At 40.1% G+C, this 13,287-nt stretch overlaps 1 protein-coding gene across 1 annotated transcript in view; it reads left to right on the forward strand.

Annotated features, from left to right (window-relative positions):
* Window positions 1-13,287, forward strand: part of DNAH3 (dynein axonemal heavy chain 3) — a 68,835-nt gene that overhangs the window by 24,928 nt on the left and 30,620 nt on the right. Inside the window, exons 22-36 of the mRNA XM_025164624.2 lie at window positions 662-778; window positions 1,353-1,532; window positions 2,534-2,670; window positions 3,306-3,507; window positions 3,850-3,942; window positions 4,116-4,226; window positions 4,931-5,045; window positions 5,936-6,134; window positions 7,679-7,787; window positions 8,350-8,463; window positions 9,960-10,136; window positions 10,934-11,025; window positions 11,677-11,896; window positions 12,456-12,590; window positions 12,733-12,844. Of these exons, the coding sequence (XP_025020392.1) occupies window positions 662-778; window positions 1,353-1,532; window positions 2,534-2,670; window positions 3,306-3,507; window positions 3,850-3,942; window positions 4,116-4,226; window positions 4,931-5,045; window positions 5,936-6,134; window positions 7,679-7,787; window positions 8,350-8,463; window positions 9,960-10,136; window positions 10,934-11,025; window positions 11,677-11,896; window positions 12,456-12,590; window positions 12,733-12,844 (2,113 nt within the window). The remainder of the gene's footprint in view (window positions 1-661; window positions 779-1,352; window positions 1,533-2,533; window positions 2,671-3,305; window positions 3,508-3,849; window positions 3,943-4,115; window positions 4,227-4,930; window positions 5,046-5,935; window positions 6,135-7,678; window positions 7,788-8,349; window positions 8,464-9,959; window positions 10,137-10,933; window positions 11,026-11,676; window positions 11,897-12,455; window positions 12,591-12,732; window positions 12,845-13,287) is intronic.

Raw genomic sequence — 13,287 nt, forward strand, 5'->3', positions numbered from 1 at the left:
GTTTATCAGACCATTGTCTAGGCTGCAGCTCTTCCTCCTGTCTTGTTCCCACATACCATTACACTCTCCTTATTTTGACACCTTTCTTAACTAAAAAGCTCCTGACATTGTAACTTGTCCTTGTAAGGAAGCAGTTCTCCTTCCCTAACATTTCAAATGCTGTAAACTCTTAAAGAGGTTTCTACAAACTGTTTCCGTGTAACAACACTGAAGATGGAGAGAAAGATCTGTCAGACTTTTTTGGTTGGGGCAGATGGAAGAGCTTTCACATCAGCAACAGGAGTTTCTGATACATATGGTACATGGCAGCCAAGGGGAGAAAGTATGAGGCTGTGTCAGGATCTACACTTGTAGAATTGAGATCACTAGTAATGTAACAATCATGGTGAGGAAGCAAAGAATAAGATGGGAAGCATAATAGGTTGTTAATATAATGCATCCTTTCCCAGGTTAAGCATCCATCAGATGTGTGGCCTTCAACTTCCAGAATTCCACAGCCAGTATGCCTCTTCCTGAGAATTCTGGGAGTTAAAGTCTGTGCATCTGCAGGATGGCTGATCAAATGATTATATTGGGGAGTGAAGAACAAGAATCTTGGGTTTTAAGATCCTAAAAATTGAGTGTAAAAATAATTTTCGGGCAACTAACTGTTTTCTGGCAGGATACCAGCATCCTTTCAGCAATCGATGACATTCAACTTTTGCTGGATGACCACATCATCAAGACACAGACCATGTGTGGCTCGCCATTTATCAAGCCGATAGAAGGAGAATGTCGGGTAAGGAGAACCAGAGATAAAGCCAAACAGATCAGAAATCAGTGGCAGGGCTGATATAGACACTAGACTGTTTCTTCAAGCCTGCCTAAACTTGGAGTTCTTTTAGGCATTCCTTGACATCTTGCTAAACAATAGAATGGTGATTATCAGAGATAGGATTCAGAAAATAGGGTATTGTATCTCTTATTCTGGAGAGATGCTTGAAAAGAAAGTACATCTGGTAAGAGGGAGTGCATATTTCACCCTTTTAAAAACACTTTTGCAGTATAAACTAAATTCTGTGCTTTGCTGAATCATAATATGCTTTGTTTGAATTATGGCTTAGGATGAATGTTTTTTAATGTTGAATTTATTTGTAAGTCTTGAGAAAAATGGAAGGTCAACAAATCAAAGGATTCACTTCAAAGGATCAAAAGGTTGGGGTGTTTTGGTTGACCCAGAGTGCAGTTTTGTAAATCTGGCTGATCAAATCATATAGATCGAACAGGAATGCAGTTTATGTCGCCTTTAGTCTTTTGCGTGGGGATTAAAAATAGGCCCTTTGAGTTCTGAAATGGAGTCAACTTTTTTTCAGAGGTGGGAAGAAAAACTTGTCCTGATGCAGGAAATTTTGGACAACTGGTTAAAATGTCAGGCAACGTGGCTCTACTTGGAGCCCATCTTCAGCTCTGAAGACATTATTGCTCAAATGCCAGAAGAAGGACGAAAATTTGGAATAGTGGATACTTACTGGAAGGACATCATGGTCCAAGCGGTATGGACTTGTCTTTTGCCTGCTTGTTTTTGAAATCCCCATTTCAGAACTTTCTCCAGAGTGGTTGCATTCACACGCAACACCAGCTTAATTAAGGACCTTGTGGTTGCATTCCAAAAACATGTTGAACTTGGTTACTGTTAAGCTTGGTTGACTGGTTTGCTTTGCGTTTTAGGATTGTGGTATAAATGTGGCCCACCGGTTAGCTCTGCAAAGTAGTCCAGGCAAGAAGCACAACCAGGAGTATTAGCTCTATCTTCATTGTAAGGTTACATTAACAGAATCTTCCAAGTCTGAAAGAGTTTCTCTCCCCCGTCCTTTTACTCTCTGAAAAACTAGGGAGGGTCCCTTCTGAAATGCTTCCCACATCTCCTCTCCTTCTGTGGGCTGAGACACCTTTTACATGCCAGTTGGCAAGTCTGAGGCTCTCCCTCCTGTCTCCCAAATTCATTCCCACATACCATTACATGATTGGATTATGGTTCAGTGCCTTATGCAGACCCAGAAAATGGTTTAATTCAGGCACTTGTTGGCCTCCTGAGAACTTCCCCTTGTATGTGGGTTACAGATGTTTTGGCTGCATGCTCTGCGTAAGTGTAATTTAGTTTGCTGTTAGCCCAGATAGGCCCATTGGGGGGAGGCCAAACCAGTCAACTGATGAATGCCGTGTGGCACCCTTACAACGCAAGCCCACTCCTTTTGTACATTCAATTTGACGTCTCATCCCAAAAGGGCAGAGTTTATGACGCGATGCTGCATTTGCCCTTATGAGGAACTCAGACGGGGCTGCAGATGTCCAAGTTTGGATGTGTAAGCTTCTGTGTGTGTCCCACTTAATCTTCAAAAGCAGCACAAAAATCCTAGACCCAAATAAATTACTAAACGAAGCAATAAACACTTATGCACCATAAGTGGTGGTACTACATGCCTTGTAGGAGTCTCTAGTAAAACCTGCAGATCCATCTTGTCTTTACTATTGTAACAATTGCTGCAAAACCTAGGTTAAAGACACTCGAGTCCTCATTGCTACCGAACAGCCCAAGATGTTGAGCCGACTTCAAGAAGCAAATCTGCTTTTGGAAGACATCCAGAAGGGCCTGAATAATTACTTAGAAAAGAAAAGATTATTTTTCCCAAGGTAGGCTTATTCCCAGTTGGTAGGGAAAGAATACTCATTATAACAATTGGTTGGCTAAGCACACGTTAATTTATTCATTCACTTAGGTACTGTTGCGAGGGGGAGCGGGGGAGAGATTCCGTGCCTGCTGGCTTCACCACACATCTCATAGAAGGAAAAAAAATAATGGGAAGGGGAGAGGGGAGAAACAAAAGGTCAGACAGTTCCTCGGAAAGCATGGGTGCTTCAGTGGCCCGGACAAATAGTTATCTGTGTCTCTTCAATCTTCTGGACAAAAGAAGTATTGGAAACCATAAAGGAAAACAGTTTACCTTAAGTACTAGTGTTGGAAATATTCCATGGAATATAGTTCCTTGCATTAAATGATTTCTTGAAGTGGTGTTACAAGAGTGGATGAACTTGGCATGGGGAGTATGACTTTTGCTCAGACAGAATAAATGTCTATCCAGGCAAGACTTAGATGCCTCTATAGGAAGTCCTGAAGCAAGATGTAGGTGCAATAGCTAACTCCTAGCATCCAAAGAACTGGTTTTCAGCCATGCTGTCAGCCCTAGCAGTCATGGGAAATCAGATTTTTGGTTGTCCTTGCTGGAACAGAGTAATGGGACTGGCCCTCTGGGATCTCTTTTGAACAGGTTCTTCTTCCTTTCAAATGATGAGTTGCTGGAGATTTTATCTGAAACCAAAGATCCTCTTCGTGTTCAACCACACTTGAAGAAGTGCTTTGAGGGAATTGCAAAACTGGAGTTCAGCGAAAGCTTGGAAATTACAGGAATGATCAGTTCAGAGAAGGAAGTTGTTCCTTTTATTAAGAAAATCTATCCAGCCCATGCCAGGGTAATGCCCCTCCCTCCCTCTCTCCCTCCCTCCCTCTCTCTGAATTATCATCATTAGCCTACCTATCTTTAAATGTACTTTGGGAAGTATCCTATTTTACATGCTGAAATTTAGACGGGCCTTCACCCAACCTCAACCCTGGCAAAATATGTACAATTGCATTTGTACATATGCAAATCCTATGTAGTGGGGGAGGATGGGTGTTCTAGACCAACAGAGTTTAAGAGGCTGTTATTTCAACCTTCCTCGCTATGCCCATTCCCTTTTTACCCTTACCTCTATGGGGGTCACAATAATTGGTCATTGTTTGCATTTCTCTCCCTTTTTACTTTATTTTTTAAGGGCATGGTTGAGAAGTGGCTGTTGCAAGTGGAAGAAATGATGCTAGCCAGCATTAGGCAAGTCTTAGAAAATGGCATCAAAGGCTATGATGAGGTAAGTGACTAATCCACAAATCCCTTGAGAAGTATTTGCACCCACAGCCTTAGGAACTCAATCAGACAGAAGAAGCCAAAATGCAGATGCATTTTGTAAGTGCCTCCCTGGCCCCTAGAAAAACAGATGTTGAGGGGTCAAATATTATTTCTTATGTGTCTGTATTTTTTTAGGTTCCTCGAAAAGCATGGGTGCTGCAGTGGCCCGGACAAATAGTTATCTGTGTCTCTTCAATCTTCTGGACAAAAGAAGTTTCGGAAGCCATAAAGGAAAACAGTTTACCTGTAATTTTCCTCCCATTAAATTACCAGATGTAGCAACCTTTCCCAGTCTTCTAGATAGGTTGGGGCTGCAACTCCCAGAATTCCCCAGCTGGGGAATTCTGGGAGTTGAAGTCCACACATCTTCAAGTTGCTGAGGTTGGGAAACACTAGTATAGACTGTACTCAACTGCATAATATTAATGGCCTTCGTATTTAGATATGAAATGTTCAGGGTTGGGACTGTAGAGTCTTTCAGTACAGCATGAGTGGTCTTGGTAGAGGGGAAAGAAAAAAATGGCTTGTTTATGCCTTCTGTCCCCCTGAAATTTCCCTCTTCTCCCTAGAGAATGTAAGGAGCAGGAAAAGATTTCTGTACCAAGATATATGGAGCACTGAACTGCAGGATTTCTCTTAGAACAGAGTTGGTGTGAAGCCTGACCTGCAGGCCACATATAGCCTCTACTAAGATTCCATCCCCCAGTGTTAATCTTGAATTTTGGTCAAACCATAAAAAATGACCAAATTCTGCTCTGTACATGATTTTAAAAAAATGTAACTCCCCTTCAAAACATGAAAAAAAACCCAAACTTTTGCCCCTCTTCTGGGAACTCCTGGGTGCCACCAAGCTGTGGAGCATACTTTTTCATCTCTGATGTATGGGCAGAGTGATGCTGCCAGCTCCCTTGATGAGAAGGCACAGCCTCATTGCTGTGTCTCTGTTCCAGAGTTTTTTGGAGAAAAGCAACAGGCAGATTGCAGACATTGTGGAGCTGGTGAGAGGGAAGCTGTCGAGTGGAGCCCGGCTGACCCTGGGTGCCCTCACAGTCATTGATGTGCATGGTAAGTGGCAGGGCTGGGAAATGGGAGAAAGCAGGCGATGCGCAAGATGAAAGAGGATGTTGAAGCATTTCTCCTCTTAAAAGTGGTGGAAGGGAGAGGAAGGAAGGTTATGGATGGGGAAGCACAAAACTGCAAGCTCCCTACATCTCTGATGTTTGCAACTTCTTTTGAGCCTTGAAGAGACTTGGCAGGACCTGAAACTGAGTCATTTTCTGTATCCATTTTTAATTTTGCCAATTGAAATCAGCGGAGAAAAAAGTGGTGTGCCACACGTCTGAGCAGGCTCAATATAGCACTCTCATAATCTGGGTGAATTGTTTTTTGGCTTAATGGGTGGATTCACACAACTACATTAGACTAAAACAGGGTTAGGTAATCTGTGGTTTAGCTTGTTGTACCAACCCTGTTGCTGTTCTAGTATGTTGTGTGAACCTGGCCACCATTTTGTGCTCAGTTTGCTTAGACCTGAGCACAAGCATTGTGTCTTATTAATTAGGACTTAAAGCTAAGTAGGTTGTAGGCGCTCAGTGACTGTAATTTGTAAAGCATGATTTTGGTTTTAGCATATTTTATGAATCTTTACTCCACAAACTATGATTAAAAGAGATCAGAGTTTAGCATAAAGCATGATCTCAGCCAATAGCTGGTTTCATACATAATACTGAACCATAAATCACAATGCCTGAGTTCATATATGCAAAGCCCCAAAGAACCAAACCACACTGTAGCTAAGCACAAGAGATGATTGATTGATTGATTGATTGATTGATTGATTATGTGCCATCAAATGGTTTTCTACTCCTAGAGACCACATAGCTAGATTTTCTCCATGAGCAACAGGTGAACCCAGGCCAAAATATAAGCTTGACCAAGTAATTTTCCTTCTGCAGCACGTGACGTGGTTGCAAAATTGTCTGAAGACAAAGTTTCAGATCTGAACGATTTCCAGTGGATTTCTCAGCTGCGATATTATTGGGAAAACAGAGATGTGATAGTTCGAATGATTACAACAGAAGCCAAATACGGATATGAATATCTGGGCAACTCGCCACGTTTGGTGATAACTCCACTGACTGATCGATGTTATAGGTAAAATTCCTCTCCCCTTCTTTGTTTTAAATAAAATGTTTACAGATCATGGGTAGCAAAGACGGAGGGGGTTAGATTAACAGGAGGGAGAAAACTTAAATTTTTTATCCAAGCAATGAAGTTTAGATTTCCTGTAGAATTTGTTTTTTGGATAAAAAATTGCTATTTTAGTCCCCTGCTCAAGGAGTCACTAATGGGATTATCTCCTTGGTAATTAAAATGTAGCGTGGAATGGATCAAGGATGCCCTTTACCTCCATTGATTGATTAATTATGTGCCATCAAATTGTTTTCAACTCCTAGAGACCACATAGACCAGTGTTGTCCAAACTTGGCCACTTTAAGATGAGTGGACTTCAACTCCCAGAATTCCCTAGCCAGCCAGAAGTCCACTCATCTTAAAGTGGCCAAGTTTGGACAACACTGACATAGACTCTCTGTCCAGAGTCATTCTGTGGTGAGATGGGTGGTGACAAATTTGAAATATAAATATAAATAAATAAAAAAATAATGATGTAAATGACATCTGTTGCATCATGTCACGAACAAAGTGCAGAATGTAATTCATAATTTGCGTGATGATATCCCTTCCGCCCCCCCGACACCAATGACTAGATTCACACATTACACTAAGCTTGTTGAAGAGGCATAGCGGCCTGATTTACACATCATATACCACCATAAATCATGCACAATGACTGGGATCACACATTACTGGAAGGCAAAACCAAACAAAGGCCATTAGGAATTAGTGCTATCTCTAAATCAGTGTTTCTCAACCTTGGCAGCTTGAAGATGTGTGGACTTCAACTCCCAGAATTCCCAGCATTGGCTGGCTGAGGAATTCTGGGAGTTGAAGTCCACGCATCTTCAAGCTGCCAAGGTTGAGAAACACTGCTCTGAACTGTGCTAATATGTTCCCTCTAACCTGAGGTGATCAACCATGGCCCCTGGATTGCATTTGGCAGACCAGCCAACCCCCTCCCCAGTCCCCTGAGATTGTGCTGCCAAAGTTCAATAGAAAAATTCATTTGTGGCAGCAGATCAAATGTTGTCACTAAATTATGAAGATTAATGTGGCCGAAGGGAGAAATCCTTGAAGATAAGAGAAATCCTGATCTTGTAATTCAGTTCAGTTTCAGTTGAAATTGCATCATTCATTCATTCATTCAGGTACCTCCCGACTCTCAAACAACTCTGTGTGGCTATTAATTATTTTAAAATTGTAATTAATATTATAGCATTACATTAATTAAATTATAATTAATTGAATAATTATTGAATCTGTTTTAATATTTCTTTTGGTAATGTCCCTTTTTTTTTTAGCCTTAGAAAAGTTGTATGGTTGGGCATATAATAATGGAAGTTACAGGAGATGAACGTGTGATTCTCAGTACCTACTGATGTGTGTGTGTGTGCGCGTGCCCTTTACATAGGGAGACCTATGTATATATATATGTGTCTATGAAGAGAGAATGTGTGTGGGTCTCTGTACAGTTACTTTATCTATTGGCTGCCCTTTGTAATCTTCTTTCTGTGTCATAGGACCTTAATGGGAGCATTGAAATTAAACCTAGGAGGAGCTCCTGAAGGACCGGCTGGCACCGGGAAAACTGAAACTACTAAGGATCTTGCCAAAGCATTGGCTAAGCAGGTACCAAAGGAATCATTATTCCTTTTCCTTCTCCTCCTTCTTCTTCTTTTAAATTTATATGCCCCCCCCCCACTCCCAACGACTCGGGGCATTTTTATTTGTTTTACGTGCCTCACGGGGATTGTTTCTGCTGAAGCTGTCCATCAAAAGTGGATGTGTCTTACGTAAAAAAGATGTAGGAGTTTATGTATACCTAATATTCATGGGGAGTTTAGCTGAATTGATTGCATTTTGTATAAAATGCCTTCTGCAACTGTTGGAGTGGGGACATAGTATAAGCCCTACAAGGTAGACCAGATCAAGAAACAGACACTGTAGAAATAAAGCTACTTTTACTAGAACAGCTATAGTAACAGAATCATGCAAGTCTGAATGTGCTTCCCCTCCTCCCTCTTTTATCTTCCTGTGAATTAGGAGGGTGTTTGCTTTAGGCACTTTCATAAATCTCTGTCTGGTTATGGGCTTAAGGAGGATTTCTGTTCCTGTAAGAGTTGCCGAGATTTGGCCAGCCTGCTGGGAGAAGATGGAAAATTACAATGAAATTTCTTGTTATCTGTTTTAGTGTGTGGTCTTCAATTGCTCAGACGGTCTTGATTACAAAGCCATGGGCAAATTCTTTAAAGGACTGGCACAGGCTGGTGCTTGGGCCTGCTTTGATGAGTTCAACAGAATTGAGGTAATTGTGCTTAGCATAAGTAGCTATTGTTGTCCAAATCCCCTAGGGCAGTGTTGTCCAAACTTGGCCACTTTAAGAGGAGTGGACTTCAACTCCCAGAATTCCCCAGCCAGCTGGCTGGGGAATTCTGGGAGTTGAAGTCCACTCCTCTTAAAGTGGCCAAGTTTGGACAACACTGCCCTAGTGTAATCTGCAAAGATAGTAGTTTGTGTGGAATGGGGAAAAAAAAAAGTAAGGATAAACTTGAGCACAACTCCTGATGACCCGTGGACACAACCATGCAGAATTCTTGGCACCAGCGTGGAGATGGTTAGCTTTTGCCTTCTGGGTTTTTTTTTTTTAAATTTGCCAGTCTAGCCTATAGTTCTGGGACTTCATCAGCATGGTGGTCTCCCATCCAAGAACTAACCAAGTCCAACTCTACTTAGCTTTTAACCTACAGAAGGTCAACCAAGTGCTACCTGTTTGAGGCGTGCCAGAAATATGGAACAATTCTAGTAAACTTCTATATATCATTGACAATTTGAAGGCTTGGCTGCATTGTCATTCTTGAATTTCTTGAATAAAGCCCCTGGATCTTTCAAGTACCACTGGGACATCTGTAGTATTGTTTCCTGCCATTTTGATTCAGAGAGTAGACGATCACATGTATGTAAAAAATCTAAAATAGGTTTAAAGTATATTTAAACAATAGCAACAATAAAGAAATGTCCCCAAATCCTTGACGGGGGGAAAAAATCAGAATATTCTGAGCCTAGCCATGAACATTATTTTTGGGCTCCCTAAATAAATTCTGAGAGGTCTGCATTGAATCAAAGATTCATCTTATTTTCATAGAGCATGTGCTTTGCATGTTAAATGTCCTGAAATCAAGCTACTAGTTAATGTTAACAACACTTGAGTTAGACAAGACAGTAATCTAATATGGTGTCCAGCAGCCCACCATATTCCTAACAATTCTGCCTTGCACCCCTTTATTATTAATTTATTACACTGTTTAAAAATACTGTTCTGTGCGTGAATGTTTTGTTCTAGTGTGTTAGTCCAGATACATCATATGCAAGGCTGTTCCCTAATTGGTTGTGCCCTTATACTCTTCTTGGCACCTTTCCATTGTGGTGGTGGTGATCATGATGATCATGATCCCTGCACTGGCCTGTCCACCCTTGAACTTCTCAGTATCTCCTACCATCCTCGTCCTTTCAGCATCTTCTTGCTGGACCCATCCATTCCTCAGTCTTCCCAGCATCTTTTCAAACTGTTGTTGATCTTCCTGCCACCCTACCCCACCACTTTTAGTTGTATGTTTTACAGCAGTTGTAGGAACTGTACGTTTTATTCCATGGTGCATGGAATCACAAAAGATGAGATTTAATTCAGAAAAAATGGAACATTCCGTTCATATGAACCGGACCAAACTATCTAGATCACACTCCTGATTACAGGGATTTTTATACTGGTTTAAAACTGAAGCGTTTATGTCCTGATTTTCATAGGTTGAAGTACTCTCCGTGGTAGCACAGCAGATCCTCAGTATTCAACAGGCTATTATTCGCAAGCTCCGGACATTTCTCTTTGAAGGCACAGAAATTTCTCTTAATCCAACTTGTGCAGTATTCATCACAATGAATCCTGGGTATGCTGGGCGAGCTGAACTTCCTGATAACCTCAAGGTAAACCGTGATCTTTCCTGAGGAAGGTAAGAAATCATGACTTGAGTAAGATTGTCCTTGTGCAGGCAACCAACAGAATCCAGATTCCAAAGAGGAAGAAAGAGTTATATTACAGCACCTTTGATAGTTCCTAAGAGATACAGATGTTGCTGTCCCTAAGTCTAAAGCTCTATAGCAGTGTTTTTCCTGGCTGGGGAATTCTGGGAGTTGAAGTCCACACATCTTAAAGTTCCCAAGGTTGAAAAATACTGCTCTATAGAGAGGCTGCCCTGGGATTTTCCTTTTAGCATCAGGTGAAGATTATCTTATTCCTCCAGGCGTTTTTAATGGCTGAGTGAAGCAGGGACTCACTGCGGGGGTTATATTGTAATCCCCAAACCTTCTAACCAACCTAGCTAAATTGAACTCAGATAGGCACCGGCTTTGCAAGAACTAAATCAGTGGCTAGAAAGATAGCAACAGTAGCCACAGTGACACCGATGAGGCCACTGGACTCCTATTTAAAAAAAAAATCCTAATACAAAATTAAATTGCTGAATCATGAATAGCTGAGCCTTGCACAACCTCTTGTTTTCTTGAATTTGAGATCATGTACGGTTTCAACCATTTAAAACGTTTTGAGTAAACAAGCCTGGAGTCTAATAACAGAATCAAACCCATGTTGTATTTTACATCAGTTAATGCATACTAGGAAAAATTCCAAAGGAATCAATTGCGGGATTCATAAGGAAAAATTGGGAATTTTCTCAGTTTGATTCTCTTCAGGGTGTGTTATTGTTATTACTATTGTTTTTAAGGCTTTATTCCGAACAGTAGCCATGATGGTCCCAGATTATGCTTTGATTGGTGAAATTTCACTTTATTCAATGGGATTTCTTGACTCCAGAAGGTATGTAAAGTTGCATTTTTACTAAGTAAACCTATTGCTTTTTTAAAAAAGACACATTTCCATACTGTTTTCCCCCCGTTTTTATGCACAAAAATCCCATCCAGGAAAAATGTGTAAACGTTAGAAATGATCTTAGAGTCTTGTCAAAATGCTTAGATTATTATTATAAATCTTCAGACTTGCTTTCAGGTTTCTTCTTTCTAGCTACGTAGTCAATAACAAGACTTAATCTTTTTTGGTGAATGAAATGTTAATGCCAGAGTGATTAATTTATTATTTTTAATTGCAGCCACAAGCTAAAATAATAACTTCCAGTTATTAGAACTGTAGTCAATATGATCCCATTAATAAGAAGAAAAAGCTGGCATTAACGTTGTTCTAATGTTTATAAATTATTTAGAAATGTTATATTCATTTTAGGCCTTTGCTATTTTTTTTTAATACTTTCATTGTAATGTTTCTAAGTCACTGTTTTAAAGTATGTTTTCCATACTTTTATATTTGTTTTTATTGTGCATTACCTTAGGATTTTTGCTGTGTTGAATTTTAGAAATAAAAAGTAAAGTGCAGTGATATATGTAGATATTTATCCTTTTTTCTCCTGTTGATGTTTGGGCTTCAGGAATGAGAACATATTCTTATCTTTCACAGCCTTGCCCAGAAAATTGTTGCCACATACCGTCTTTGCTCTGAACAGTTGTCATCACAACATCATTATGATTATGGGATGCGAGCGGTCAAATCAGTCCTGACAGCAGCAGGGAACTTGAAACTAAAATATCCTGAAGAAAATGAAAGTGTGTTGTTGCTTAGAGCTCTGTTGGATGTTAACTTAGCTAAATTTTTGGCACAAGATGTCCCTTTATTTCAGGTAAGATTGTCATTCGGATGCGGTTAATAGTATAATATAAATCAATATAAACCAGGGAGCAAGGATTATGAAATGATTAGGATAAATCCAAAGCAAAGCACTTTTACATTGGTAGCTGGAAGGGTGGTAGCTGATGAGGCGGGAATCGCTGATTCTCAAACCAGAGAAAATTGTTTCATAAATAAAAGGCAGATGGCAGGAATATTCAAATGAGTTATCGACTCGAAAAGATGGGAGGAAGAGCCCGAGGGTGTTAATCTGGGGAGTAATATATCGAATTGACAAAATGTTGGGGGTGTTGGTAGATGAAGAACTTCTTCACATGTTTGGCTTCCTAATTCTCTGCAGAAAATCTACTTATTTAACTTTCTTGAATCTACCTGGGAAAGCAGAACAGGGAGAGATGTATTTATTTATTATTAAATTTGTATGCCACCCGACTCCCAGCAATTTGCCAAATTTGGTACAAAGTCTTGGAAATAATCACTTAAAACAAATGTATAACCGTTCCTGGAAGTTCAGTTTTTCAGTACCGCCTTTTTTTCCTTCTATTTCACAGGGAATCATATCTGATTTGTTTCCTGGAATTGTCCTTCCACAACCTGATTATGTACTTTTCATCCAAGCGTTGAATAGCAATATTGAGAAAATGAATCTTCAACCAGTTCCCTGGTTTATTGGGAAAATTATTCAGGTTTTGTTCATTGTTCTCTTTCTTAAAATATCTATTCATAGCTCAGCGGCATGGTGGAGGTCAGGATCTTATCCTGACCATTAGAAACTCTCTTGATTCCTGTCAAGATTCAACTACACAACCTATTTATTGCATGTTACAGATTTATGAGATGATGATGGTGCGTCATGGCTTTATGATTGTTGGAGAACCAATGGGGGGCAAAACTATGGCCTATAAGGTGCTTGCTGCCGCACTTGGGGATTTGAGCCAAGGTGAGAGAACAAATGAATGATGCCCATTTTGCTTTCTCATATAAAATAAGATTATTCTTGGGGCAACCCCTAGCTTAGTTTCTCAAAATTCACAAAAGAACAAGAGTGTTCTAAATCTGGCTCAAAGAAATAGATGTTCTATGTCGATTGTGTTCAGATGGCTTGGGATTTTGGGGACATTTGGCTGAGTGCATTCTTATTATTAATTTAATTAATTAATTAATCTCACCAAGTGACTGGGTGGCGAACAAAATTTTAAAAATGAAAACAATTAAAATAATACAAAAATTAAAATACAGAGCAGCTGAGAATAAGTCACCCATCATAGTGACTAAATTATTATTTCAATTTATTGGCTGCCCAACTCCACTGGACTCTGGGCTACTGTAGATATTTTGTTTCCATGTACGTCCCCCCTTCCATCACAACGTCACACCAAAGCT

This window comes from Python bivittatus, unplaced genomic scaffold, assembly GCF_059951505.1.
Source record: "Python bivittatus isolate LINGU-HERP-01145 unplaced genomic scaffold, Pbiv_v1 ctg000560_np1212, whole genome shotgun sequence".
Taxonomy (NCBI): domain Eukaryota; kingdom Metazoa; phylum Chordata; class Lepidosauria; order Squamata; family Pythonidae; genus Python; species Python bivittatus.